The sequence below is a fragment of the Nesoenas mayeri genome (genome assembly GCF_963082525.1).
Source record: "Nesoenas mayeri genome assembly, chromosome: 26".
Lineage (NCBI taxonomy): Eukaryota > Metazoa > Chordata > Aves > Columbiformes > Columbidae > Nesoenas > Nesoenas mayeri.
The window spans coordinates 2397636-2423806 of record NC_137552.1 but is presented as its reverse complement, the minus strand read 5'-3'; the positions used below and the strand labels follow the sequence as shown (position 1 = coordinate 2423806).

General features: G+C 55.7%; 1 protein-coding gene across 2 annotated transcripts; it reads left to right on the top strand.

Annotated features, from left to right (window-relative positions):
- Positions 1 to 1806: 1806 nt before the first annotated feature.
- On the top strand, positions 1807 to 26171 carry PLEKHM1 (pleckstrin homology and RUN domain containing M1). 2 transcript variants are annotated; one of them, XM_080359869.1, is made up of 13 exons: positions 1807 to 1844; positions 2787 to 3164; positions 7023 to 7104; positions 8439 to 8686; positions 12405 to 12992; positions 14129 to 14489; positions 16947 to 17187; positions 18233 to 19132; positions 21251 to 21396; positions 22239 to 22432; positions 22859 to 22922; positions 23501 to 23658; positions 25390 to 26171. In XM_080359869.1, the coding sequence occupies exons 3-13, from the start codon at positions 7063 to 7065 to the stop codon at positions 25517 to 25519; spliced, it is 3072 nt and encodes a 1023-aa protein (XP_080215995.1). In that variant the 5' UTR covers positions 1807 to 1844; positions 2787 to 3164; positions 7023 to 7062; the 3' UTR covers positions 25520 to 26171. The 2 variants fall into 2 exon arrangements, with proteins under 2 accessions (XP_080215995.1, XP_080215996.1); XM_080359870.1 differs by lacking the exons at positions 1807 to 1844; positions 2787 to 3164 and adding an exon at positions 3758 to 3829.

Sequence of the window (26171 nt, the reverse complement as noted above, 5' to 3'; positions counted from 1 at the left end):
TTTTCCTTGGCTATTTCCTTGGCTGTTGTTTCCTTGGCTGTTGTTTCCTCACTATTATTTCCCTGGCTGTTACTCCCTCGCTGTGATTTCAGCTGGATGCCCACAGCACCCCGGATAAGCTGCGACCCCAGGGAAATGCCATTACCTGCAGACCTGATTCCTCATCCTTCCACCTCCAGCGCACCCCAAGAGCTGCAGATCTGGTCCCACTTCACAGCGGAGGACGCTCCGGGTGGCCACGTGGTCAGGGTACCCCAAAACTCACCCTGGCGGGACGGGGAGCCCTTGTAGGGCTGGGTGCAGCCTCCCTGGGTGCGTGGGACACTCTGCTGCGGGAGGGACGTCCCCATGGGGGACATGTGGGCTGCAGGATGTGAGCAAGGGGCTGCTAGGGGTGCTGGGGGGTCCCTGTGCACCCCAGGATTGTGTAAAGTTGTAATTTGTTCGGCGGCGGGAAAGAGCTTCTGAAATTACCATTAAAACGTGCAGATTTTTCACACAGAGCTCGTGGGTGTGTACATGGGTGTGTGTGCGTGTGTGTGTATGACTGCATGTGCACACACGTGCTCCCACGTGTGTCCATGGGTGTATGTGCATGCACGTGTGCATATGCGTGACTGAGTGTGAATGTGTGCACATGTGCGTGCATGCGTGTGCATATTCATGTGTGCAGATGTGTGTGTGCACGGGTGTACATGCATGCGTGTGCACGTTCATGTGTGCAGACGTGTGTGTGCACGGGTGTACATGCATGTGTGTGCAGGTTCATGTGGGCAGACATGTGTGTGCACGGGTGTACATGCATGTGTGTGCATATTCATGTGTGCGGACATGTGTGTGCACGGGTGTACGTGCATGTGTGTGCATGTTCATGTGTGCGGACGTGTGTGTGCACGGGTGTACGTGCATGCGTGTGCATGAATGTGTGTAATGTGTGCACATGTGCTTGCATGTGTGTATGTCCACATATGTAGGTGTGCCTGTGCATCCACGTGTGTACATGTATGTCAATGTGTGTACACGGGTGTGTGTGCATGTGTGTATATGTATGTGTGTGCATGCACGTGTGCACATGCATGACCGCAATGTGAATGTGTGCGCATGTGCTTGCATGTATGTGCACGCGTGTGTGCATGTGTGTATATGTATGTGTGAGCATGCACGTGTGCACATGCATGACCGCAATGTGAATGAATGTGTACACATGTGCTTGCATGTATGTGCACGTGTGTGTGCATGTGTGTATATGTATGTGTGTGCATGCACGTGTGCACATGCATGACCGCATGTGAATGTGTGCGCATGTGCTTGCATGTATGTGCACGTGTGTGTGCATGTGTGTCCATGTGCATGCACACGTGTGTGTGTGTGTGCACGTGTGCATATTTGTGACTGCATGTGCACACGCGTGCTTCTGTGTGTAAACGTGTGGCCTTCTGTGTGCATGTCTGTGTGTGCACAGAGGCACGTGTGCATGTGTGCAACCATGTGCGTCCACGTGTGTCCATGCGTGCACATCCAGGCGTGCAGGTGCATGATGCATGTAAATGTGTGCAGATGTATGTGTATGCACATGCACGCGTGTCCATGTGCGTGTGTGTGCACGCACACGTGCATTACCACATGTCCACGTGTGTGTGCGTGTGCACACGTGCACGTGCGCGCTTGTGCAAGGGTGCGCACGTGTTTGTGGGCCCTTCCCGGCCCCTTGGCCACGCCCCCTGCCCGGGTGGGCGTGGCCCCTCTATCCCGCCCCTCTGCGCGCTGACGCCAGGAGGGGCGGGGCGTGCGCGCTCCCGGCAAGGCCGGTACTTCCGGGTTCCCCGAGCGGAGACGCGGAGCCGGTGAGCGTGGGGGGGGACAGGGGGACACGGGGGGGGAGGGGGACACAGGAACGGGGGGTGCGGGGTCAGAGGGCACGGACTGGGGGTGCTGGGGGGTCTGGGGGTGCTGGGGCGGTCAGAAAGGGGTGCGGGGGGGTGTGAGAGGGTGGGGGGGCTTCAAACAGGGGGTGCGGGGTGATGGGGGGGCAGAGGGTGCAGGGTGGGTGGGGTTCAAATGGGGGGCGCAGGGTAGGAGAGTCCATGGGGTGCAAGGGGGGGGGGGGTGCAGATGGGATGATGGGGGCGTCAGAAAGGGGGGGCAGGGGGTGCAGGGTGGGGGGGTCCATGAGGTACTGGGGTTCATAGGGAGCAGATAAGGGCTGCAGATGGGGTGCAGGGTGATGGGGGGGTTGGAAAGGGGGTGCAGATAAGGGGTGCAGGTTGATGGGGGGGTCAGAGAGTGCAGGGGGGGAGTCCATGGGGTGCTGGGTGATGCAGTTCACGGGGTGCAGACAGCGGGTGCAGGGTGGTGCAAACAAGGGGTGCCCCCCGCACACCCCAAATAAGGGCTCTGCCTGCACCACCCAGCGAGGAGGGGGGGGCAGGGGCTTGTCCATCCCCACCCAACCCCCCTACAACCTCAAGCCCCCCCAGATCTGCCTTTGTGACCCCCACACCAGCCCCACCGCGTGGGCAGCGCTGCCCTTGGCCCCAACACACTTTGGGTCAGACCCGCTCTCTCCCATGGAGGGGTCACAGGTGTCTGCTCCTCAATGCACCCCTCAGTGCCAACATCTGAGCACACGCAGTTTTACAGTTTTCTCCAATTTATTGGGTGTTATTTTCCCTATAAATGACATTTTCTCGCTTAAAACGAGCGGCTCCGAGCAACCCTGGGAAATTTGTGTGTCCAGCAGCAAACGTAGAGTTTAAAAAGCTGATTTCTTCTCATCTTAATTCCAGTGCCCCCCAGTTCCCCCATCGATGGATGTGTCACCTGGCCTGCGCCACCTGCCCACCGAGTCACCCGGGAACCTCCAGCGCCGGGAATCCGAAGTGACACCAGATTCAGGAGTGTAAATACGGGATTGTTTTGCCGCACACACTGGGGGTTTCACACTTGCACGGTGGCTCCGTCGGCTGCGACGCCGGGAACAACCAACCCCAGCTTCACCTGCGAACCACAGCTTGGTGCAGGACAGGCAGCGAGCTTAAAGAAATTGGCGCTTTTTAAGTGTTTTAGAAACATTTTGGCCATCAACGTGGGAGCTCGGCGGCTCCCGGACCTCCTGTTTGGGTCCTGGAGCGTTTCAGCGGCGACTCGTCTCCATCCAGCAGCAGGTTTGTGAGCGCAGGCGAAGTTCTCAAGGATGCGGGTTGGGTTACGGTTGGACTCGATCTTGAGGGTCTTTTCCAACCAAAACGAGAACGTTTCCACACAGAAGAGGGTGGCGCGTTGTCCCCGTCCCTTACGCAATGCTCCCCATCCTTCACGCGATGCCCCCGAGAAGTATTTCCTAACAATCTTATTGCCAAATTACACTTGCCAAAATAACTCCGAGGGGTTTTATCCTGCCGGCTGCTTTTTTGACCCCCCAGCTGCCTCCGCTTGAGCTCGGCTTGTGTTTTAAGCCTGGCTGGGTGCTCACAGGTTGTCCCCGCACCGGCCCTGAGACACACGGTCCCGTCACAGCCCCGTGTCCCCGCGGTGACAGGTACAGCCCTCGTGCTTGGAAAATGACGGGCTCCGCGTCCCGGCCTTGAGTCACCGCTCGCGCCGCCGTCCCGGGCTGTTGTTTTCCATCCCCGAAGCGCCGGCGCTCGAGCTGCTGTTTATTTATAACTCAGGGAGCGTCGCTGCCTTGAGAGACCCAAGAGCCGAGCGCCGGGACGGGGTCTGTGCCTCTCGAGGCTCGATTCGAACAAGCTGTTCCCAAAGAGCCGGGCTGTTCCGCAGCACTTTGGTAAATAAACAGCTCAGCTCTCGCGCCAGCGACTCTTCCTCGGTAGGTTTAGCCACGCCAACTCACTGGCTGTTTCTCTTTCTCACTTGTTTTATTGTCTTTGTTTCGCTCTGTTACACTCTGCCCGCGTCACCCCTGGAGTGCTGAATGCTGGGAAACAATGTGGGTTTGGTATTTTAAGTTATTTTCCCTGCTGTTTGTGTGCTTTTCTCTGCGTTTGCACATCCATCCTGTCTCTTATCCTTTCAAGATGACAAGGAACAGCCGTGATTTTCCAGGATCTGGTTCTTTCTGGAGCCGCCTCACCTGGCACTGGTGCTGCTGGTCCCGTCTCCCCGCGTTTCTCCGGAGATTCGTGTTTGGTGGAACCCGCCCTCGCTATTCAGGCAAACGCTGTCCCAGCAGAAGCGCTGCTGGGGCAAACTGGTTGGACTGGTCTCGGTGGGAGCGGAGAGTCCCGTGGTGGAGGCGGTGGGTGCCCTCGGCACCTCACCCACCGGCGATGCCGGTTTTGGGGGGAATTCCGCCGATCTAGTAAAACCCGGTCGAGGTCTTTGTGAAAACACCGCTCTCACCTTTGTGACCGGCTTGGGGACACCAAGGTGACCGACACGGAGAGCACGGGCGGTGGGTACAGTCCTGGAGCTGGAACACCCACCCTGAAATGCCACCATGAACCCCCAGCATTTCTCCCACCCTTGGGTCTCTGTCCCCAGCTGCTACACCCCAGATTTGTTGTGGGTGGGATGTGCTGCTTGTTTTGGGGTGTGTGGAGGAGGTGACAGGGAATGGGGCAGAGCCCCAAGGAGCCTGATGCTGCCTGAACCCGGGCAGAGATGGGGACTGTGCTCCTGTCTCTTAAGTGTCCCCTCGCTCCCCCAAAACCCCCCAGCAGCACCTCGAGCCTTTGAGCCAGAGGTTGATGTTCCCATAATGTGCTCCCTGGTTTCTGTGTTGCAACCCGGAGGGAGGAAATCTTATGACAAGTCGTGGTAAAACCAGTTTGCTTTGGTATGAAATGGTCTGTGAACTCTGGAAACACTCGGGGTCGATCTGGGGGTTGTCCCCAAAGGGCTCTTGAGCTGCTGTGCTGAGCAGGGCAGGATGCGCTGGGTCTGGAATGCTCTGGATTCAGGCTGCTCCAGGTCTGGGATGCTCCAGATTTCAGATGCTCCAGGTTTAGGCTGTTCTGGGTCTGGGATACTTCAGATTTGGGATGCTCTGGGTTTAGGATGCTCTGGGTTTAAGCTGCTTCAGGTCTGGGATGCTCCAGGTCTGAGATCTTCCAGGTTCAGGCTGCTCCAGGTCTGCGATGTTCAAGATTTGGGATGCTCCAGCTCTGGGCTGCTCTGGATTTGGGATGCTCTGTGTTTAGACTGCTCCAGGTTTAGGCTGGTTCAGATTTGGGATGCTCTGGGTTTCAGCTGCTCTAGATTCAAGTTGCTCTGGGTCTGGGATGTTCCAGATTTGAGATGCTCCAGGTTTCGGCTGCTTCAGGTCTGGGATGCTCTGGATTCAGGATGCTCTGTGTTTAGGCTGCTCCAGGTTTAGGCTGGTTCAGATTTGGGCTGCTCCGAGTTTCAGCTGTTCTGGATTCAGGCCGCTCTGGGTCCCAGATGCTCCAGGTTTGGGCTTCTCCGGGTTTAGGCTGCTCCAGGTCTGGAATGTTCCAGATTCAGGCTGCTCCAGGTCTGGTCTGGACTCAGGATGCTCCAGATTTGAGCTGCTCTGGGTTTAGGCTGGTTCAGGTCTGGAATGTTCCAGATTCAGGCTGCTCCAGGCCTGGTCTGGACTCAGGATGCTCCAGATTTGGGCTGCTCTGGATTTGGGCCACCGTTGCCTTCAAGTCTGGTCATGAATGTGTAGCAGCTGATCTGCAAACCATGTTCTACCAGTTTGTGGTGCAAGGAGAGGGGCAGGTTGAGACCGTCAGCTCCGCTTGGGGGAAATCTGTGCCATTTCAGTGTCGTCTTGGAAATATAATCCAAAGCATCAATGCCACACCAATGTGCCACAGCCATCCCCAAACCCTGCGCTCTGTCCTTCTCCGTGTGGGTGGCAAAGCCACAACAAGGGCTTCCAGCTTGAGGGAATACATTTCTTTTCCAACCACTCGCATCCTGAGGAGGCTTCAGGGCGGCAGCTGGTGCTGGAGCGTCTCTCGGACCCTTTTCAGCCCCAGCACACGATGTGTTTGAGCCGTGCGACCGGCGTTTTGCTCACAGCCACGTGCTTTGCTGACGGAGCCCCTGGGCACAGCTGGGTTTGCACAGACAGCTCCGAAGAACAGGGCAGGAGGCCAGAACTCAGAAGCCAAAGGTCTGTTGTTGTCTGCAAAACGTTGTGGCCATGATGACCCCAGCAAAGCTGCTGCTGCGCCTTCGGCTCCGGTTCTACCGGGGCTTCCCAGCATGAGGAGACCTTCTGATCTCTGAACTGCCTGAAAGGAGCTTGGAGCCAGGGGGGTCGGGCTCTGCTCCCCAGGAACAAGCGCCAGGAGCAGAGGAAACGGCCTCAAGTTGCGCCAGGGGAGGTTGAGGTTGGATGTGGGAACAATTTCTTCCCCAAAGGGCTGTGGGGCATTGGAACAGGCTGCCCAGGGCAGTGCTGGAGTCACCATCCCTGGAGGGTTGGACAGACGGACATGAGGTTCTCAGGACATGGCGCAGTGCCGGGGGTGGGGGAATGGTTGGACTCAATGATCTTGAGGGTCTTTCCCAACCAAAATGATTCTATGATTCTATGACATGGGTGATGTCCTCCCCCTTGGAAAAGAGTTGGAGTTGGACTCCATGACCCTGTGGGTGCCATTCATGCAGCTTTGGGTGCTGTCGCTCGGGTTCACTGGCCAAACCTGCACGTTTGGTTGCCTGCGCTGATGCCGGGTGTTGCAGGTGACATGGGCACAGAAGCGACATGGTCCTGGCCCTGCAAGCATCACCGCTGGTGCAACCAGCCCGGCGTCTCACCCGGGGCTAGTGCTGCCTGCGGGCAGCTTGCAAGGCTTAATTACACCCTCTCGCAAGGCTTAATTACTCCCTCTCTGTCTCTTGGCCACACTCTGTTTTGCCTGAAACTCTCCCGGTGCCCACAAGCGCGGCACGTCGCGCCGGGCTCGGTCCCGACCGTGAGCTCTGGCACAACGTCCCGGTGCAGGATCCGCGGCGCCGGGCGCTCCCCTGGCGCTTGGGAACCAAACGGGTGCTCAGACCTGCTCCTCCTCCTTGTCCCAAAGGTGATATGTGAAGGCAGCGCGGGGAGCGGCTGCAGCCGAGATGCATTCGAGCCACACCGGTGACCCCAAGGAAGCCATCCAGGTGAGCGAGACACCCCCAAATAGCTCCAGTTACCCCCCAGTGCTGCTCCAGTTACCAATGGAGATGTGGCAGGACTTGGTGGCGCTCCCAGCTGGGATGGGGGTGGTTTATATGGTTCTGGCAAAGAGGATCCGTGATGGTTTGTCTGGTGTGGGGGGATTAAATCAAACAGAGTGACCCTGAGTTAAATCCCACCAGACTTTACTGTGGGCTTCATCCCTCGTGGCCAAACCCCACGTGGGGCATCAGACCCCAATACAAGCGAAGGATCATTCCTACTCTCTATTTGTGCTTTTTTCCCCCATTTTGGGAGCCTAAACATGTTTAACCAGCCAAATTCAAACCCAGCACTTCGAGCCGGGTGTTTTAATTCATCCCACGGCAGAATGAATTCACGCGCGACTGACAAAATCGTTCGCGCTCTTTAATCCTGAGCTGGAAATTTAATCTGGGTTGGAGTCGTCGTCCCGGTGGCAGCAACTGCTGCTCTTCAGCTGTGGGTTTGAAACCAAAACGTGACTTGTTTGAGGAGTTCCCGGCTGAACCTGCAGCGTTTGCCAAACGCCTCTTGGGAAGTGCGACCTTCATTTTCAATCAGGTTTGATCGAGACATCCAGACTCAGCTGTGCTGGAATAAAACCCCTCTCCACCGGCGTAAAGTTGTTAAATTCACTGGATTTGCTCTTTCACTGGTGTGAGAAAGAGGGAGGCAAAGCTGCCAGAGGGGAGAATTCCCATGTTCCAGCTTCAAAGCAGCAGCTACACCCCAAATGCCCATCCAAAACCATCTTTTTTTGGGGTGGCTCATCCCAGCGGCGCCGGTGGCTTAAAAACACAGACGAGCAAGATCGATGGCTTTGATTTCTGCCCTGGGACTTGTTAGTGGATCACACGCTGCTCGGCCTGAACTGCATGAGTTCAAGCGGTATCGCAGCCCTAATTACATGTTACCTCCTTTCAGATCCTCATTTCTCACTCGTGCTTATTTAATCCTACTTGTTCCCCTCATTTCTGTGTCCCCCTATCGTCTCCAGCAATTCAGTGTCTGCAGGCTCTCTAAAGGCGCCCTCAACAAGCCAGTGGGCTCTGAAACATGCGCTAAAATTGCATAAATAGCTTATTTTTAAATAAAACAAGCAGCCAGGTGAACTGGGATGCCAATAGCATTAGTCCCCGGCTTGACCGGTTCATCCCATGGATGACGCAGGAATGCCGCGGTGCTTGCTCTGGATGAGCCTCGCGGTTTTATGAGCCCTTTTAGATGAAATATTTCCCGATATTTGTATTTCTCTATATATATTTAATGACCCAAGCGTGTCTCTCCTGCCCTGCAGCGGATCAAGAAGCAGCTGGTGCGGGCCGTGAAGGCGCTGCAGAAGCGGTACGCCAGCTCCGACGCCGCGGTCACCAGCGACGACGGCGACGCCAACGCGCTGTGCAGCGCCCTGGAAGCCGCGTTCGTGCACGGGCTGAAGGCGAAACACGTCAAGGCTGAGAGCGGCGGGAAAGGGAAGAAAACGGGGGGACGGGGACCCCTTCCCCAGCCGGTTTTCTGGGGGCTGCTGAAGAGCATCACCCATCGGTGAGTGACCGGCACTGCGTAAAAGGTGTTTGCATGCACAGGTTTATCCCATTGTTGGCGCAAAAGTGGCGGAATTCAGGGAACTGGAGAATCATAGAATCGTTTTGGTTGGAAAGGACCTTTAAGAACATCGAGCCCAACCGTTCCCCCACCCTCGGCACTGTGCCATGTCCTGAGAACCTCATGTCCGTCTGTCCAGCCCTCCAGGGATGGTGACTCCAGCACTGCCCTGGGCAGCCTGTTCCAATGCCCCACAGCCCTTTGGGGAAGAAATTGTTCCCAGATCCAACCTCAACCTCCCCTGGCGCAACTTGAGGCCGTTTCCTCTGCTCCTGGCGCTTGTTCCTGGGGAGCAGAGCCCGACCCCCCTGGCTCCAAGCTCCTTTCAGGTAGTGACAGATACCAGGTGGAGATCAGATAGATCAGATATAGATAGATAGATATCGGGTGGATAGACATCGGATAGATATCGGGTGGATAGATATCAGATAGATATCGGGTGGGCGGATAGATATCGGATGGGCGGATAGATATCGGATAGATATCGGATGGGTGATAGGTATCGAATAGGTGGATAGATATCAGGTGGATAGGTATCGGATAGGTATCGAATAGGTGGATAGATATCGGGTGGATAGATATCGGATAGGTATCGAATAGGTGGATAGATATCGGGTGGATAGATATAGGATAGATATTGGATGGGTGGACAGCTATCGGGTGGATAGATATCGGGTGGATAGATATCGGATAGGTGGATAGATATCGGGTGGATAGATATCGGATAGGTATCGAATAGGTGGATAGATATCGGATAGGTATCGAATAGGTGGATAGATATCGGGTGGATAGATATCGGATAGGTATCGAATAGGTGGATAGATATCGGGTGGATAGATATCGGATAGATATCGAATAGGTGGATAGATATCGGGTGGATAGATATCGGATAGGTATCGAATAGGTGGATAGATATCGGATAGGTATCGAATAGGTGGATAGATATCGGGTGGATAGATATCGGATAGGTATCGAATAGGTGGATAGATATCGGATAGGTATCGAATAGGTGGATAGATATCGGGTGGATAGGTATCGGATAGGTGGATAGATATCGGGTGGATAGGTATCGGATAGGTGGATAGATATCGGGTAGATAGATATCGGATAGGTATCGGGTAGATAGATATCGGATAGGTATCAGGTAGATAGGTATCGGGTAGATAGATATCGGGTAGATAGATATCGGATAGGTATCAGGTAGATAGATATCGGGTAGATAGATATCGGATAGATAGATATCAGATAGGTATCGGGTGGATAGATATCGGATAGATAGATATCGGATAGGTATCGGGTGGATAGATATCGGATAGATAGATATCGGATAGGTATCGGGTAGATAGATATCAGCTAGATATCAGATCAGATAGCAGTATCAGACAGGAACGGTGACCAGAACGACGGCTGGATGGAAAGATAATTCACCCCGTGTGCAAGGGGTCAAGTGCCACTTAGGTGCAAACCAATGTCTCCAAGCTGTTAAGGAATCAAACGCTGCTGCCGGCTTAGGGTACAGCCCTTTTTTATTTATTTTGGGGGGTATATGAGGATTCCGTGTCCTCCCGGTGACTGGGTGCCCTATGGCAGCAGTGGCTTTGCTGGCTCTCCTGACCTGGGGTTTCTTTGCCTCAGTTTCCCCATGTCCCAACCAGGATGAGCATCATCACTACAAGCTTTGTGGAGGTCTGGCCTGGGTAAGAATCATTATTTCTGGGGGTTTTCTGTGCCGCTCCCCACACAGAGTCCTCCCACGCTAAATAACAACCCTCACAAACAGTTTTGAAAACCAACTCCATCACCAGCTCTTCAGTGATGAAAGAGCAGATGAAAATAGCTCCTCCACATGCTACGGGGGATATTTTTATGCCCTTTGAAGGTTTTTTTGCTTCTGTTTTGAGAAACAGATTAAAAAATAGTTAACAAAACTTCCCCTCTGTGTTTGTAGCGTCTGCGATGCTGGATCCAGGGAGGATTAGGGAGCGTGGGGTCGCTCTTGGCTTGTGGGGCAGAACACTTGAAATCAGAAAGCTGAGACTTGTTGAGGAGCTCAAACTCACCCCATGTTTTAGTTTTTGGGCTACCGCAGCGGTTTTCACTGTGTTTTGGCTGATTTTAAACCGTGAAGCGAGGATTTAGCCACACGTTTGTCACCAAGGAGCATCCAGCCCGAGCGTGACCCTGTGTGGGGACAGCGGGAATTTCAAACCCTGTGTCCGTGGTCCAGGGTGAGCGATGCCTGGGATATCAGGGAGAAAATCAGAGCATGGTTTTGGTTGGAAAAGACCTTTAAGATCATCCAGTCCAACCATTAGCCTGACACCAGCAAGTCCTCCTCTAAACCAGATCCCCAAGAACCTGGTTGGAAAAGCCCCTCAAGATCATCAAGTCCACCCGTTCCCCCACCACTGGCACTGCCCCATGTCCTGAGAACCCCATCTACACCTCCAGCCAGAGAGACGAGATGACCTGAGGTCGTTATCCATATATTTATCTTTGGGGCATTCAGGAGCTCTTTCTTCTCCATGACAAACCACATTTTCCATGGAGAAAACACGTTTCCCTCAGCCATTTTTGACCCAACTCCTAAACTCCCCACAGCACTTCATGGTGGAAAATCTGCCCCCGTGAGGCCTGTATCTAGTGGAGTCCTTCAAGGGTCAGTACTGGGACCTGTATTATTCCATATATTCATCAGCAACCTGGATGAGGGAACAGAGTGACTGTCAGAAGTTTGCTGGTGACACCAAGCTGGGAGGAGTGAGTGACACTGGAAGCTGTGCTGCCATCAGAGACCTGGACAGGCTGGAGAGCTGGGCAGGGAAAATGTAATGAAATAGAACAAGGGCAAGTGTAGAGTCTTGAATCTGGGCAGGAACAACCCCAGGTTCCAGTGTAAGTTGGGGAATGAGCTATTAGAGAGCAGCGTAGGGGAAAGGGACCTGGGGGTCCTGGGGACAGCAGGGTGACCATGAGCCAGCACTGGGCCCTTGTGGCCAGGAAGCCAATGGGACCTGGGGTGGGTTAGAAGGGGGTGATCAGTAGGTCAGAGAGGTTCTCCTGCCCCTCTGCTCTGCCCTGGGGAGACCACACCTGGAATCTTGTGTCCAGCTGTGGCCCCTCAGTTCCAGCAGGACAGGGAACTGCTGCAGAGAGTCCAGCGCAGCCACCAAGATGCTGCAGGGAGTGGAGCATCTCCCGTGTGAGGAAAGGCTGAGGGAGCTGGGGCTCTGGAGCTGGACAAGAGGACACTGAGGGGGGGACTCATTCCTGGGGATCAATATGGAAAGGGGCAGTGTCAGGAGGATGGAGCCAGGCTCTGCTGGTGACAACCAGGGACAGGACAAGGGGCAATGGGTGCAAACTGGAACACAGGAGGTTCTGCTTAAATGTGAGAAGCAACTTGTTCGTGGTGAGGGTGGCAGAGCCTGGCCCAGGCTGCCCAGGGGGGTTGTGGAGTCTCCTTCTGTGCAGACATTCCAACCCGCCTGGACACCTTCCTGTGTAACCTCATCTGGGTGTTCCTGCTCCATGGGGGGATTGCACTGGATGAGCTTTCCAGGTCCCTTCCAACCCCTGACACTCTGGGATTCTGTGATGGACTGAAAATGGAGCCGCTCACATCCTATTCCATTATTTTTTTTATTTTTTCCCCCAGAAACACCGTCTCGGAGCTGGAACAGCTCATCTTCATCAACACAGACGTGGGGCGGTGCCGAGCGTGGCTGCGGCTGGCGCTGAACGATGGGCTGGTGGAGTGTTACCTAAAGCTGCTGCTGCAGGACCGGACCCGCCTGCCCGAGTATTACCAGGCGACCGCTCTGCTCTTGGATGCCGAAGAGTGCGAGTTCCTCCTCAGCTACCTGCAGGGCTTAACGTCCTTAACCTTCCAGCTTTCCTACAAATCCGCCGTGTTGAACGAGTGGACGGTCACCCCGCTGTCCCTGTCGGGTCTGTGTCCCGTTTGGGAGCAGCCGGAGTCCCCGGCGGCCGAACCGCGCAGGAAAGCGTCGCTGGGTTCCGCGTCCCAGTCGTCGGAATCGGACGAGATCGAGATCCGACCGTCCGCCCTGCCCATCGGCAGAGCCGGCGGCAAAGCCAAGCTCACGGCGTCCTCGCTGAGCCTCAACACCACCAGTTCGTCCCAGCTCTCCTCCAGTTTGGGCTCGGACAGCGTCCCCCCGCATCCCTGCGACTCCGACCTGGGCACGGCCACCAACGCGGACCTGGACAGGTCGCTGCAAGAGTGAGTCCGTTCCCACATCAAACGGGTTTCTAACCCTCTCCTGGCTTCTTTTTTCATTTTCTCTCTATGAACAGGAAGGTTTTCTTCCCGTTTTTGGTTTAATAAGCTGGTTTTTGCCCCTGAAGCGCAGCGCACTGGGACTCTGCTGCCACAACAAATGAGCTCCTGGCCGCTGAAATGCGTGTCCGTCCTCTTTGCCGGGGAAAACATGTCAAAAAAATGCCGCTCCCCGCTCTCAGGAATGTCACATCTCCCTGGCGTACACCGGGGGATGCTCCGGGGCTTTCTGCACAGGGACAGAAACGAGTTTGCTCACAGGAAAAGGTTGTAATTTGCAGCTTCGGCGGATAATTTAGAGCGGGGAGGTTGTTAGTTTGTCATCCCCGTGATTTATGTCTCCCAAACACCCAGCACAAAGGTTTGCAGCGGGTTATATAAGCTCTGAGTAATCAGTACATGTTTTCCCTGCCACCTTTAAAGCCTGGCTCTGATGAGCCTGACCTTGGGGTGCTGATGGAGGCACCTTCTTCCCCATAAGGGTCTTCAAGAGGGTTTAGAGCTGCGGTCTGATCCTCCCCATTGATAACGTCGTCACCTCCATCTGGGGTTTTGCATCTCAAGACGACCCTGGAAGAACCTGCCTTGATGGGATTAAACTCGTGACGGAAAGACGTCGTTTTGAATTTTGATCTTGGGTTTAGTTCAGCCTCGCCAGGGCATGGGAACAGCGTCTGGTCTGGCCGGGCTCCGCTAATAATTACTCATTAACGGGCATGAAAACATTGGAAATTTGGCACAGGGTCTGTGGCTGAATGCGTGTCCAGGGGCTGGGGGGAGCTCCCAGCGCCCTCCCTGCGTTAGGAGCAAATTAAACCCCATTTACACGTGTAATTAGGAGACTCATCCTTTGCAGGCAGGCTCCTTGCCTGCAGTGGGGTCGGCTGCTGCGCAGGGCACAAATCACACATCTTTCTGCTTGTCGCAGGGTTTTTTGCAGCTGCAAAGCGCTGCCAGCCCGCAGGAGACACACAGTGGCACCGAGCATCTTTTTGGGTGGTTCTAATTTGCAATAACTGGGTTGTTTTGGTTTTTTTATAGGTTCTGAGTGTTCAAACCAATCGTTTTTCTGTTTCCAGGGTGTTGTCTGAGTTCAGCAAAACCAAACCGAGCCTGGATGCCCCGGAGGGAGAGCAGGTGCAAAATGTGCTGGGCTGCTCCCCACAACCACCCGTCTGCCCCCCGGCGCCAGCCCCCACAGCTCCTCCTCAGCACCCGCCTCCCAGCGCCGCTCGGGCGGGTGACACGGTGACAGCCAGCGAAGGGGACGGGGACGCGGCACCGCGAGGCAGCGGCACAGCCGGGGTTTCGGCCCCGCGGCGCAGCATTCCCGGCAGAGGAGAGACGGGCAGAGGCGGCACGGCCGGCAACGGCGAGGGGACCCCAGGGGTGCGCAGCCCCGCGGCTGAATATCTCCTGTCCCCACTGCTGGGGTGTCCGGTGGGTGCTGCAGCTCGAGCGCTATCGGCACTGGGGAGGCCAAACCACCAACCCTGGGGGCAGTTTTGGGCCCCTCGCAACAAGAAAGAGCTTGAGGTGCTGGAGCGAGTGGAGAGAAGGGAACGGAGCTGGTGAGGGGCTGGAGCACAAGTGTGATGGAGCGGCTGAGGGACCTGGGGGGTTCAGCTGGAGAACAGGAGCTGAGGGGAGACCTTCTGATCTCTGAACTGCCTGAAAGGAGCTTGGAGCCAGGGGGGTCGGGCTCTGCTCCCCAGGAACAAGCGCCAGGAGCAGAGGAAACGGCCTCAAGTTGCGCCAGGGGAGGTTGAGGTTGGATGTGGGAACAATTTCTTCCCCAAAGGGCTGTGGGGCATTGGAACAGGCTGCCCAGGGCAGTGCTGGAGTCACTAGCCCTGGAGGGTTGGACAGACGGACATGAGGTTCTCAGGACATGGGGCAGTGCCAGGGGTGGGTTATGGTTGGACTCAATGATCCTGAGGGTCTCTTCCAACTAAACTGATTCGATTATTCCATGATCTCTTTGCTTTTACACTTCCTGAACATCAGATCTAATAGAAAAGGAAAAGAAAACTGGTGACAGCTTCCAGCAGGCCCCACTTTCTCCAAACTCAACGTGGGTGTAAGTGCTGCTCCCCACTCCACTCACCTTACTGGGCCCTCTGGAGCTGTGTCCATGCAGCCACCCTTGGAGAAATTGTGTCAAAGTCAATATTTTCTTGATAATGAGGCACCAAAGCTTTTGAAACCCCAGGTGTTCCTCACCAAGAGCTGCGGCAACAGGAAGGTCTTGGTTTTGTTAACAATATGTGGCGAGCGATGCGCTCTTGCACAAGTCTGACTTTAGGCTGTGTGCGAACTGATAAAACGACCTGAGAGTCGCAGCTTTTCTTTGTTCGCGGGCTGTGTGAGAGGAGGGAAAAGTGTTGTCTGGTTGAGAAACAAGAGTTTTCCAGGGGAAAAATATTCCCAGGGCAGGACGGCATTCCCTGGCGCTTAGGCCAGTTTAAACAGTGGTGATGAACAGAGGAGATAATCCACCTGCTTTTGCGTTTAGGAAACTCTTTGACCAGCCATGTCTTCTGCCTAATTTATTACTGACTTTTCCACGCTGGTTCCCATCGTTTCCATCCCGGTTCCCATCGTTTCCATCCTGGCGAGCTCAGGATATCCTTCATACCCCACTAAAACCGTTTCTCCTTTTGCTCCCTGCTCCTTTCAGCTCCCAGTTATCCCGTTTCCGTTGCTTCCTCGTGGCGCTGGGCCAGTTTGACCTAATCTATGTATAACATACGGTGTCAACAGGAAATTCCCCCCCCTCCCCGTGCTTTCGCATGACTCACAGAGCAACCTGCATTCCTGGGCTGGGAGCTCTAAGCCACCCGTGAGCCTTTGTCATGGCTCTCCTGCTGTCATTGCGCTTGTTGCTCACAATACAGGCAGGGGAGGGTGGTCGAGGGGGGGACGCAGCCCTGGAAGGATGCACTGGCTCTGGGGAAGCTGCTCCCTTTTGCTGAGCTGGGTCGTGTTTTGCTCCCCGTGTCTGTTGAAGGACCTTGTCCTGATCTTTGCACTGTTCTTGTTGCCGGAAAAACTCCTGGGGTAGTTAACAGCCATGTTTGCTTTTGGCTTAACGAGCTTTCTTCTGCTTGTGGGTCTCATCCCGTCCTGATATAGGGAGACAAATATTTTCTCGGCCTTTTTGGCTGTACGGATCAGGCGTGGTGTTTGTAGCATCTCCTTGTAAGCCACAGGTCCCTGTTTCATCCCAACCATCTTCTCTGAACCTCTTCTCGTGTCTGTTCTTCCTGGAACGAGGATGGTGATGCTGCTCTGGATGAGCTCGTACCCTTCCCCAGGCTCTGTCAGGAAAACTTCATGCACCAAAGATCTTGTCTGTGGTTACTATGGGGTGTGTGCTCTCCCTCTGAGCTCCTCAATGGTTGTAGGGGGAGAGAGCTGATCGGGTTTGGAATTTAGAATCATATTGAATAATTTTGGTTGGAAGACACTATTGATATCATTGAGTCTGACCATAACCTAACTCTAGCACTGCCCCATGTCCTGAGAACCTCATGTCCGTCTGTCCAGCCCTCCAGGGCTGGTGACTCCAGCACTGCCCTGGGCAGCCTGTTCCAATGCCCCACAGCCCTTTGGGGAAGAAATTGTTCCCACATCCAACCTCAACCTCCCCTGGCGCAACTTGAGGCCGTTTCCTCTGCTCCTGGCGCTTGTTCCTGGGGAGCAGAGCCCGACCCCAGTCCCACGGAGCGTTCCCTGCTGGGAGGGACCAGGGAACATCAACATGGGGCCATCCAGAGTTACCACCTGGGATTGGGTCTGCACAGCAGCAGCCCCCATGGAGGGGCCACCATTGAACACCCCAGGGTGTTCAATAAATGCAATAACCTATGTATTTGTTATTTTTATTTTTAACAGAAAAGAAAGAGCTGGATCTCCGAAGATGATTTCTACAGACCTTCTCCAGGAGATAGCAGTGAACATACGGCCGCCGTCAACGGCTTTGGGCCGGAGGGGGCTGGCGAGGGGCCGGCCACGGGGCTCATCAGCGCCCTGGATTTGGAAAGGCTGTCAGTGCCGTCCTCGGAGAGCGGGCAGCCCAAAACCTCGCCGGAACGGGAACAAAAGGGCTTCAGCGTTGTGCATCGCCGGCAGATGGGTACGAGCTCTCCTGCTTTGGTTTGGCTTCTGCACCAGGTGGTGCTCAGGGGCTGGGAGGATGGACGATGGGCTCTTTGGGATTTTGGGCGATGGGCTGTTTGGGATTTTGAATGATGGGCTCTTTGGGATTTTGGGTAACGGGCTGTTTGGCATTTCAGGTGATGGGCTGTTTGAGGTTTTGGCTGTTTGGGCAGCAGCCGTTTGCCGTCACTGATGGCAGCATGAAAAGCGGCACAAGGCAGCGGGGCCACGTCACTTGGCGTCACCGAGCCCACAGTGGCTTTGGTGGGAAGCGTTTTAGGAGGAGATGAGGTTTGCTGGGGTGTCACTGTCCCCACATCAGTGTCTGCTCTGCGGGAAGCGTTTCTTTTCTGCCATCCCGCTCCATCTCAGCCTCAAAACCCAAACACAGCTGGACAGGTGATCCCAGAGTGTCAGGGGTTGAAGGGCCCTGGAAAGCTCATCCAGTGCAATCCCCCCATGGAGCAGGAACACCCAGATGAGGTTACACAGGAAGGTGTCCAGGCGGGTTGGAATGTCTGCACAGAAGGAGACTCCACAACCCCCCTGGGCAGCCTGGGCCAGGCTCTGCCACCCTCACCCCAACAAGTTGCTTCTCAAATTTAAGCGGAACCTCCTGTGTTCCAGTTTGCACCCATTGCCCCTTGTCCTGTCCCTGGTTGTCACCAGCAGAGCCTGGCTCCATCCTCCTGACACTGCCCCTTTCCATATTGATCCCCAGGAATGAGTCCCCCCTCAGTGTCCTCTTGTCCAGCTCCAGAGCCCCAGCTCCCTCAGCCTTTCCTCACACGGGAGATGCTCCACTCCCTGCAGCATCTTGGTGGCTGCGCTGGACTCTCTCCAGCAGTTCCCTGTCCTGCTGGAGCTGAGGGGCCCAAGAGGGACCAAGTTCCTGCCCCATCCCACTATCCACCAGGACCGGCTCACAGAGCCGCGATGCCTCTGTTTGCGCTATTGGCTTTTCTTCCTCTACCAACTCCCACTTTTTCCATGATACTGAGACATCTCCTTTTTTACCCCAGGTCTGTCCAACCCCTTCCGCGGGCTCCTGAAGCTGGGCAGCCTGGAGCGCCGCGGAGCCATGGGCATCTGGAAGGAGTTTTCCTGCGAGCTGTCGCCGCTGGAGCTGCGACTCTTCCTGGACCACGAGGATCGCATCTGCGTGGAGACCTACTCCCTGCTGCGCTGCGAGTCGCTGGCGCTGACGCACTCGGACGGCCGCTTCGAGCTGGTTTTCCTGGGGAAGAAGCTGTACCTGCGGGCTCCGTCGCGGGACGAGGCCGAGGACTGGCTGGACAGGATCCGCGAGGCGCTGCACAAGTGCCGCCCGCAGCTGGAGGAGGAGGAGTGGGAGACGCTCGAGTATTCAGAAGACGGTGGTGACGTCCAGAGCGACCCCACCGCTCTCCCCCAGTACAGCGACGCACCTGGGAACGGCTTGGACTGGGCTCCAGCTCACGAACCGGAGCTGGACGCGATAAAAGAGGCTGTTCTATACGTGGACGTAGACAAAACCTGGGTCCCTTTTATTTTTTCCCTGTCTCTGGAAACTTTAAAGTGCTTTAAAGTCAGGAACAACGACAAAATTTTAAGCAACAGTTACGGTATAGAGACCATCCAGGACATCGTTCCGGACACGAGCCTCGGGGGACCCGCGTTCTTCAAGGTGATCACCTCCAAAGCCGTCCTGAAGCTGCAGGCGGAGAACGCGGAGGAGGCGGCTTCGTGGCGGGAGCTGGTGCGGGCGGTGCTCATGTCCTACCTGGAGAGCGCCGAGGAGGCCCTGACGCTGGGAGGCAGCTTGGACGGACAGTCCCAGGTCGTGCTGAAGAACATCGTGAAGGAAAATGGCTTCTTGTTGCAATACCTGGTGGCCATCCCTGTGGAGAAGGGGCTGGACTCGCAGAGCTTCATCTGTGCAGGTATAGAGAATCGTAACATAGAACCATTTGAGTTGGAAAAGCCCCTCAAAATGAGTACAACTGTTCCCCCACCCCCGGCACTGCCCCATGTCCTGAGAACCTCATGTCCGTCTGTCCAGCCCTCCAGGGCTGGTGACTCCAGCACTGCCCTGGGCAGCCTGTTCCAATGCCCCACAGCCCTTTGGGGAAGAAACTGTTCCCACATCCAACCTCAACCTCCCCTGGGCAACTTGAGGCCGTTTCCTCTGCTCCTGGCGCTTGTTCCTGGGGAGCAGAGCCCGACCCCCCTGGCTCCAAGCTCCTTTCAGGCAGTTCAGAGATCAGAAGGTCTCCCCTCAGCTCCTGTTCTCCAGCTGAACCCCCCAGGTCCCTCAGCCGCTCCATCACACTTGTGCTCCAGCCCCTCACCAGCTCCGTTCCCTTCTCTCCACTCGCTCCAGCACCTCAAGGGTTTTCTTGGCGTGAGGGGCCCAGAGCTGCCCCAGGATTGTCAGTTTGTCCTCCCCAGGTCCCAGCACAGGGACGGTCGCTGCCCTGGGCCTGCTGGCCACCCCAGTGCTGGTACCAGCCAGGATCCTGTGGCCTCTTGGCCACCTGGGCACACGCTGGCTCATGTTCAGCCACTGTCACCAACACCCCCAGGGCCTTTTCCAGCTGCTCTTCCCCAGCCTGGAGCATTCATGGGGTTATTGTGACCCAAGCGCAGGACCCGGCACTTGGCTTGTCCAAACCCCAGCAGAACGATGTCACATTCCTTCATCTTAACGAGGTGACATCCAATTAATGAGACGCCCTGAGTCCCACCACCCCATTGCAGGCCAGTTGTTTCCCCGTCTTAAACCCCTTGGTGGGGCTTCCCCTCCCAAATCAGCATCTTTGAGGGGGGGTCTCTGTGCATGGGGCGAGTCCCCCCATGCCAAATCCCCATCCTACCCCAGCACTGGTCCAACTGAGCGACTATCGGGCTCTAGTTTAAGATATTTATGGCATAAACAGCTGGATCTTGGCTTGAAGGCCAAGAGGGACATTGGATGGACCAGCCTGCAGGATCACACAGTCGAGGGCAGACGCTGTTTTTCCGGTAGCGCCGCACAGGGCGAGTATCGCAGCGGGTGTGACGAGCTGATGCTGCAACACGCTCGTTTCACCTTCCCCGATGCCGGTTTAAATACAACAGCGCTCGCTGACCTCCGTGCGTGTTACAATTTGCTCGTTACCTTGGGAAGTTAATTAAGCTTCACATTTCTCTCCTACTTCAATTATATTTCTTGTACCCTCCAGCAGGTTTATTATTTTCTCTCTCTTTTTATACCTATGTATTTCCATTCTGTTTGGACTCTGTCCTGCATCTTCCACCCGCCAATAGATGGAAGCAACCAACCAAAAAGACAAATTCCTAGTTAATACTTGTTTTATTTCGGGGGCTGCCTTGCTGCTTTCACCTCCCTCCCAGCCTCAAACAGGAGAAGTTTCCTTATGTGTCAGGGCATAATGAGCAATAAAACCTTTTTTTATTATTATTAATTCAAAGAGCAACACTTGACCTTCATGAATATTTTGGGGGTTGCACCCCAGCTATTCCAAAGGCCAAAGGATGGGGTGGCAAAGCTGAGCTGGTTCCTCCTGGGTTACTCATTGCTATAATAAAGGATTTTTTGGGCTTAATCCATCCTGACTTCATCCCTTGCAGATGCTGGTTTGGTGCTGTGTCATCAGCAGGAAATGTAAGGCTGAGTGAAGGGAAAATGGGGACAATGTGCTGGAGGAGGTGATGGGGCAGACAGGTGGGATTTAGGTTCTCTAAACCGCTGAAATATTTCCAGAATTCACTTTTTCTAAAAAAAAATAAACAGCTGAACCACTTGGTGGATTAAAGTGGGTTCAGCGATAATCCAGATTTTTTATGGAGGAAAAAATGAAGTGGCTCCTGTTGGGCCATCGTGGCCTTAAACCCACAGGGAAGACGCTTGGGACCCCTCACCAAATGTCCTGCAAGTGCGTTAACTGATCTCAAATGCTTCCAAAGACTTCCTTTTCCATTCCTCCCTCCCAAAAGCTTTTCCCCCCATCCTCACGGTGCCAGGTCCCCTCTCATCACCTCCTCCCCGCTCCCCGCAGGCTGCTCCAGACAGATCGGCTTCTCCTTCGGCAAAGCCAAGCTCTGCGCCTTCTCCGGCCTCTATTACTGCGACAGCTGCCACCGGGACGAGGAGACGGTGATTCCCTCGCGCCTCATCCACAACTGGGACCTGGCGAAACGAGGGGTGAGTCCGGGCAGGGAGACGCTCCTGCATCTGCCCCGCGCTTCCTGAAGGTCCATCTGGACGTTTCCAGAGTTGTCATAGAATTATAGAATGGTTTGGGTTGAAGGGACCTTCAGATGTCATCCGGCGCCACCCCTGCCATGACAGGGACATCTGCACCAGCTCAGGGTGCTCAGAGCCCCGTCCAGCCTGGCCTGGGATGTCTCCAGGGATGGTTCAGCCACCACCTCTCTGGCCAACCTGGGCCAGGCTCTCACCACCCTCAGGGCAACAATTCCTTCCTCATGTCCAGCCTGAATCTCCCTCTTTTACTTTCAAACTATCACCCCTTGTCCTATGGCAACAGTCCCTGCTCAAAAGTCTGTCCCCATCTTTCTGATCGGCCCCTTTTAAGTATGAAAAGGCCACACTAAGGTCTCCCCTTCTCTTCTGAACACCCCAGCTCTCTCCCCTGTCCCCAGCAGAGCTGTTCCAGCCTCGGATCATTCCTGTGGCCCCTCTGGCCCCTCTCCAGCAGCTCCATGTGTGTCCTGACTCCAGATCTCGATGCTGAGGATGCAGCCCAGGGTACGATTGATCTTCTGGGCTGCAAGTGCACGTTGCTGGGTCATGTCCAGCTTTTCACCCCCATTGCCCCCAAGTCCTTCTCCGCAGAGCTGCTCTCCATCCCTCCATCCCCAGCCTGGATAGAAACCAGCGGTTGCCCCAACCCACGTGCACCTTGCGCTTGGCTTTGTTGAACCCCAGGGGGTTCACATCCCCTTCTCGAGCTTCTCCAGCTCTCCGTGTGCTCCCCACACCTCCCTGGCTCCATGCCCACCTCTTGCCTCTCCCCACCCCAGGTTTGCCGCCAGGCTTTGAAGTTCCTCACCCAGATCCGTAACCAGCCCCTGATCGACCTGAAGCTGGTCAACGAGAGCCTCTACAACCACGTGGAGAGGATGGGACGGATCCGCCGGAGCAGGGAACAGCTGAAGCTGCTGGGAGATTATCTCGTCATGTGCCGCAGCGGTGCCCTGAAGGAGCTGAGCAAGCGGTGAGTTGGGATGACGTGACCCTTGTGTCCCCCTGTTTGCACCCCGGTGACCTCCTGGTCCCCGTCATGCTCGCCTTGGGAGTGGTGCTGCCAAGGCGTGGGCTGCTTTTTAGCTCCGTGTCATCTGCTGTTTGAGATGTGGCTCAGGAAACACCTTCCTGCCCGAGGCGCTGCAGGCTGGACAGGAAACACCTGGGAAAACAGATGAGAGATGTATTATTTTCTCTTTCCCCCGCTTTGAAATGCTCTCGCGCCGTTTCCAGCGGCAAGATTTGGGGTGTGCAGCACGATGCAAAAATCAAGTTTGCACCGATTTTCTTCAGCATCCAGGCTCCTCCTTGCTCCGGGGCGGTTGGAGATGTGGTGGAAATCGTTAAGCACCTTCCTCTCTGTGCTAAGCACCTTCCTCTCTGTGCTTCTTTGCAGGCTCGATCACAGGCACTACCTCCTGGAGTGTCCCCACAAGTACAGCGTCGCTGATCTGAGGCAGGTGAGAGCTTCTTGTGGGTTTTGCTGATGAAAACAGGCGTGTTTCTGTGTGGGGAGATGCGCATCGAGCGTGGCGCTTCCTCAGCAGGAGCCCTCAAACAGTGTTTTGTTTTCATTTCGCCTTGTGCCCGACCATCGTGTGCATTCTGCAAGCTTGCACATCAGCTTAAAGGCAAATAAATTCCCTTTATTTTAATTTGCACAAATAATTGGCACAGGCCTGTACCCTCCAAGAATGATGGAGATTATGCAAGACAAATTTTCCCCTCGATTTAAGCCAGGAGCGCTGCTCATTTGTCTCTGAACAAACTCTTTATCTATTACAAGTAACGTTGGAGGTGATGGGTGGCCGAATTTCACCTCAATTCCAGATCCAGGAGCCCCCTCCCAGCAGGTTGTGGGTGCTGGTGCTCTCTGGGGTCCCATTGTGACCCAGACACGTGGGACGTGGGTGGTTTTTGGAGGACGACCTTGAGTTCATGCAGCAGCACAAAGCACAGGTGTAACGTGGATTGTACATGGTGCAAACCCATCAGGAGGTGGGCTCAGCACCTGCCTGACATCCCTCTGACCCCGCAGATCGCCGACGGCGTCTTCGAGACCTTCCTGCAGTCCCTGCTGCAGTTCGCGTCCCACCACGTCTACAACTGCGACCTCTGCACCCAGCGAGGCTTCATCTGCCAGATCTGCAACAGCAGCGACATCATTTTTCCCTTCGAGTTTGACACCACCGCCAGGTGAGCGACAGCTCCGTCACGTCCCGCTGCTGCGATGTCACCAAGCGAGGTGGCTTTGCACATTGACCATGACCTTGCTGTGAGCCCATCGCCCTGTGGTGGCTGCTGGGGAGGCCAAACCTTGAGTCCTGGGGTCAGTTTTGTGCCCCTTGCAACGAGAAAACCCTTGAGGTGCTGGAGAGAGTGGAGAGAAGGGAACGGAGCTGGTGAGGGGCTGGAGCACAAGTGTGATGGAGCGGCTGAGGGACCTGGGGGGTTCAGCTGGAGAACAGGAGCTGAGGGGAGACCTTCTGATCTCTGAACTGCCTGAAAGGAGCTTGGAGCCAGGGGGGTCGGGCTCTGCTCCCCAGGAACAAGCGCCAGGAGCAGAGGAAACGGCCTCAAGTTGCGCCAGGGGAGGTTGAGGTTGGATGTGGGAACAGTTTCTTCCCCAAAGGGCTGTGGGGCATTGGAACAGGCTGCCCAGGGCAGTGCTGGAGTCACCAGCCCTGGAGGGTTGGACGGACGGACATGAGGTTCTCAGGACATGGGGCAGTGCTGGGTGTGGGTTATGGTTGGACTCCATGATCCTGAGGGTCTTTTCCAACCAAAATGATTCTGTGTTACGGTCCCCTCCTGGCACCCTGCTGGGTGTTTCTCCACTCCCCTCTCCACTCATCCTGTGGAAAATTAAGGTATTCAGTCATATTCACCCATGGATTGTGCCCCAGGTTATTTGCACATAAGGGCATTTTAAGAAATCACCCGGCCGACCCGCTGGCATGTGGCCGGGCTGCATTCGCTGCCTGCGGCGAGGCGGGGGCTCACAACCAGGGAATAAAATGAGCTGGGCCTTGGTAGGACGGACTTCTCTCCTGTTGACTCACGGTGCCGTGCCCGCCCCTCGCAGCGCGGTGTCTCCTCCCCGCCGGCCCCGCGCCAGGGATCGCTTCTGCCTGTTTACATTTCTGCAGCGCTGAGCCAGAGCTGGGAGGTCCTGGGTGGATGAGACCAAGGCGACACCATCCCACGCACCCATCCCCTTCCCGATGTCCCTGTGCGCTGTCCCTGCCACGTGCGGGGTCTCAAGGGGGGTCTGGAGGCGAGCAGGGGGTCCTGAGCTGCGCCGGCGATGCCTCCCCCAGTTTGGTGTCTCAGCTTTGCTTTGCTCTGGCGCCGCCGCCGCTCTGCAAGTTGCAAACCTCAAGCTGTCTCTCTTTCCTCTGCGAAGCGCCAGCAGCTGCCGCGGGGCTCCTTCCGCTGCCGCTCCGCTCTGCGCTGGCTGCAAGGGGAGGTTTCGCTCGAGTAGTTACTGCTCTTGCGAGCAAGGTTTGGCTTACAATCATCAAACGGTTTGGGTTGGAGGGACCTGCACGTGTCACCCAGTGCCCCCCCTGCCATGACAGGGACATCTGCACCAGCTCAGGGTGCTCAGAGCCCCGTCCAGCCTGGCCTGGGATGTCTCCAGGGATGGTTCAGCCACCACCTCTCTGGCCAACCTGGGCCAGGCTCTCACCACCCTCAGGGACAACAGTTCCCTCCTCATGTCCAGCCTGACTTGAGCTGCCTCTTGCTGGGGCTTTGGCTCTTTACTCAGCAAGCATTGGAGGAAACAAAGACAAGGAAACATCCCCAGGTCCGGTTTGATGGGGAGAAGTTCATTCTCTCCTCTCTGATGTTACCAACAGGATGGGGTGTTTTATTTGCTCGTTTCAAGCTTTTTTTTCTTGATTTTGCCTCCGTTTCTTTCAGGTGCAGCGAATGCAAAACCGTCTTCCACTGGGACTGCCACGCCGGCACCAAGTCGTGTCCGCGCTGCGAGCGCCGGCGCAGGTACCGGCGGATGCTGGAGGTGGAGGCCGGCGCGGAGCCGGGTCTGTAGCAGCCAGGGACCGACCTTGACCCTGACACCGACCTTGGCTTCTCGTCTGAGGGGAAGGGGCCGGCGGGAGGTGCCGAGACCCCACCATGCGCCGGGGCTGATCCTGCGCCTGGCCCTGGGGACAGGGTGCTGGGGGATGCGGTGTGGGTGCTGCTGCCCCTCCATGGGTGCCCCTGTCCCACCCGGGGACCCTCTGCCTGTGCAAGGGTCTGTCCCCCACTCACACTAACCCGGTGCCACTGAGGACACTCCCAGTCGCCCTCCCAGTGGAAACCCAGCGGGTGTAAATCAGGATTTCCAGTCCAGGGCGTGGATAACTGACACTGATTAAAACTCTAGTTTTTTAGGATGTTTGCTACTGAAAAAAGGTATTTTTTTATGTGGGGGTTTTGCACAAGGTGGCCTGCTCCGGGGGAGGTGACAGCAGCCGCACGGGGAGGGGACAAAGTGACATTTGTGCCTTTAGGGACCTTGTGTGCCCCGGGGGGACCCGAACACCCCCTGTTCCGAGAGTCCACCCGTCACCGCGGCCTCCGGGAAGAGCGGGGAGCGATGCTGGGGGCTGCTCCCCGCCTGCTGCTTTTAGTCCTCAGAAGAAGTTTTATTTTCCTTTCACCCCTTCCCATGCAAAAAGTAATTAAAGTTTATTTAA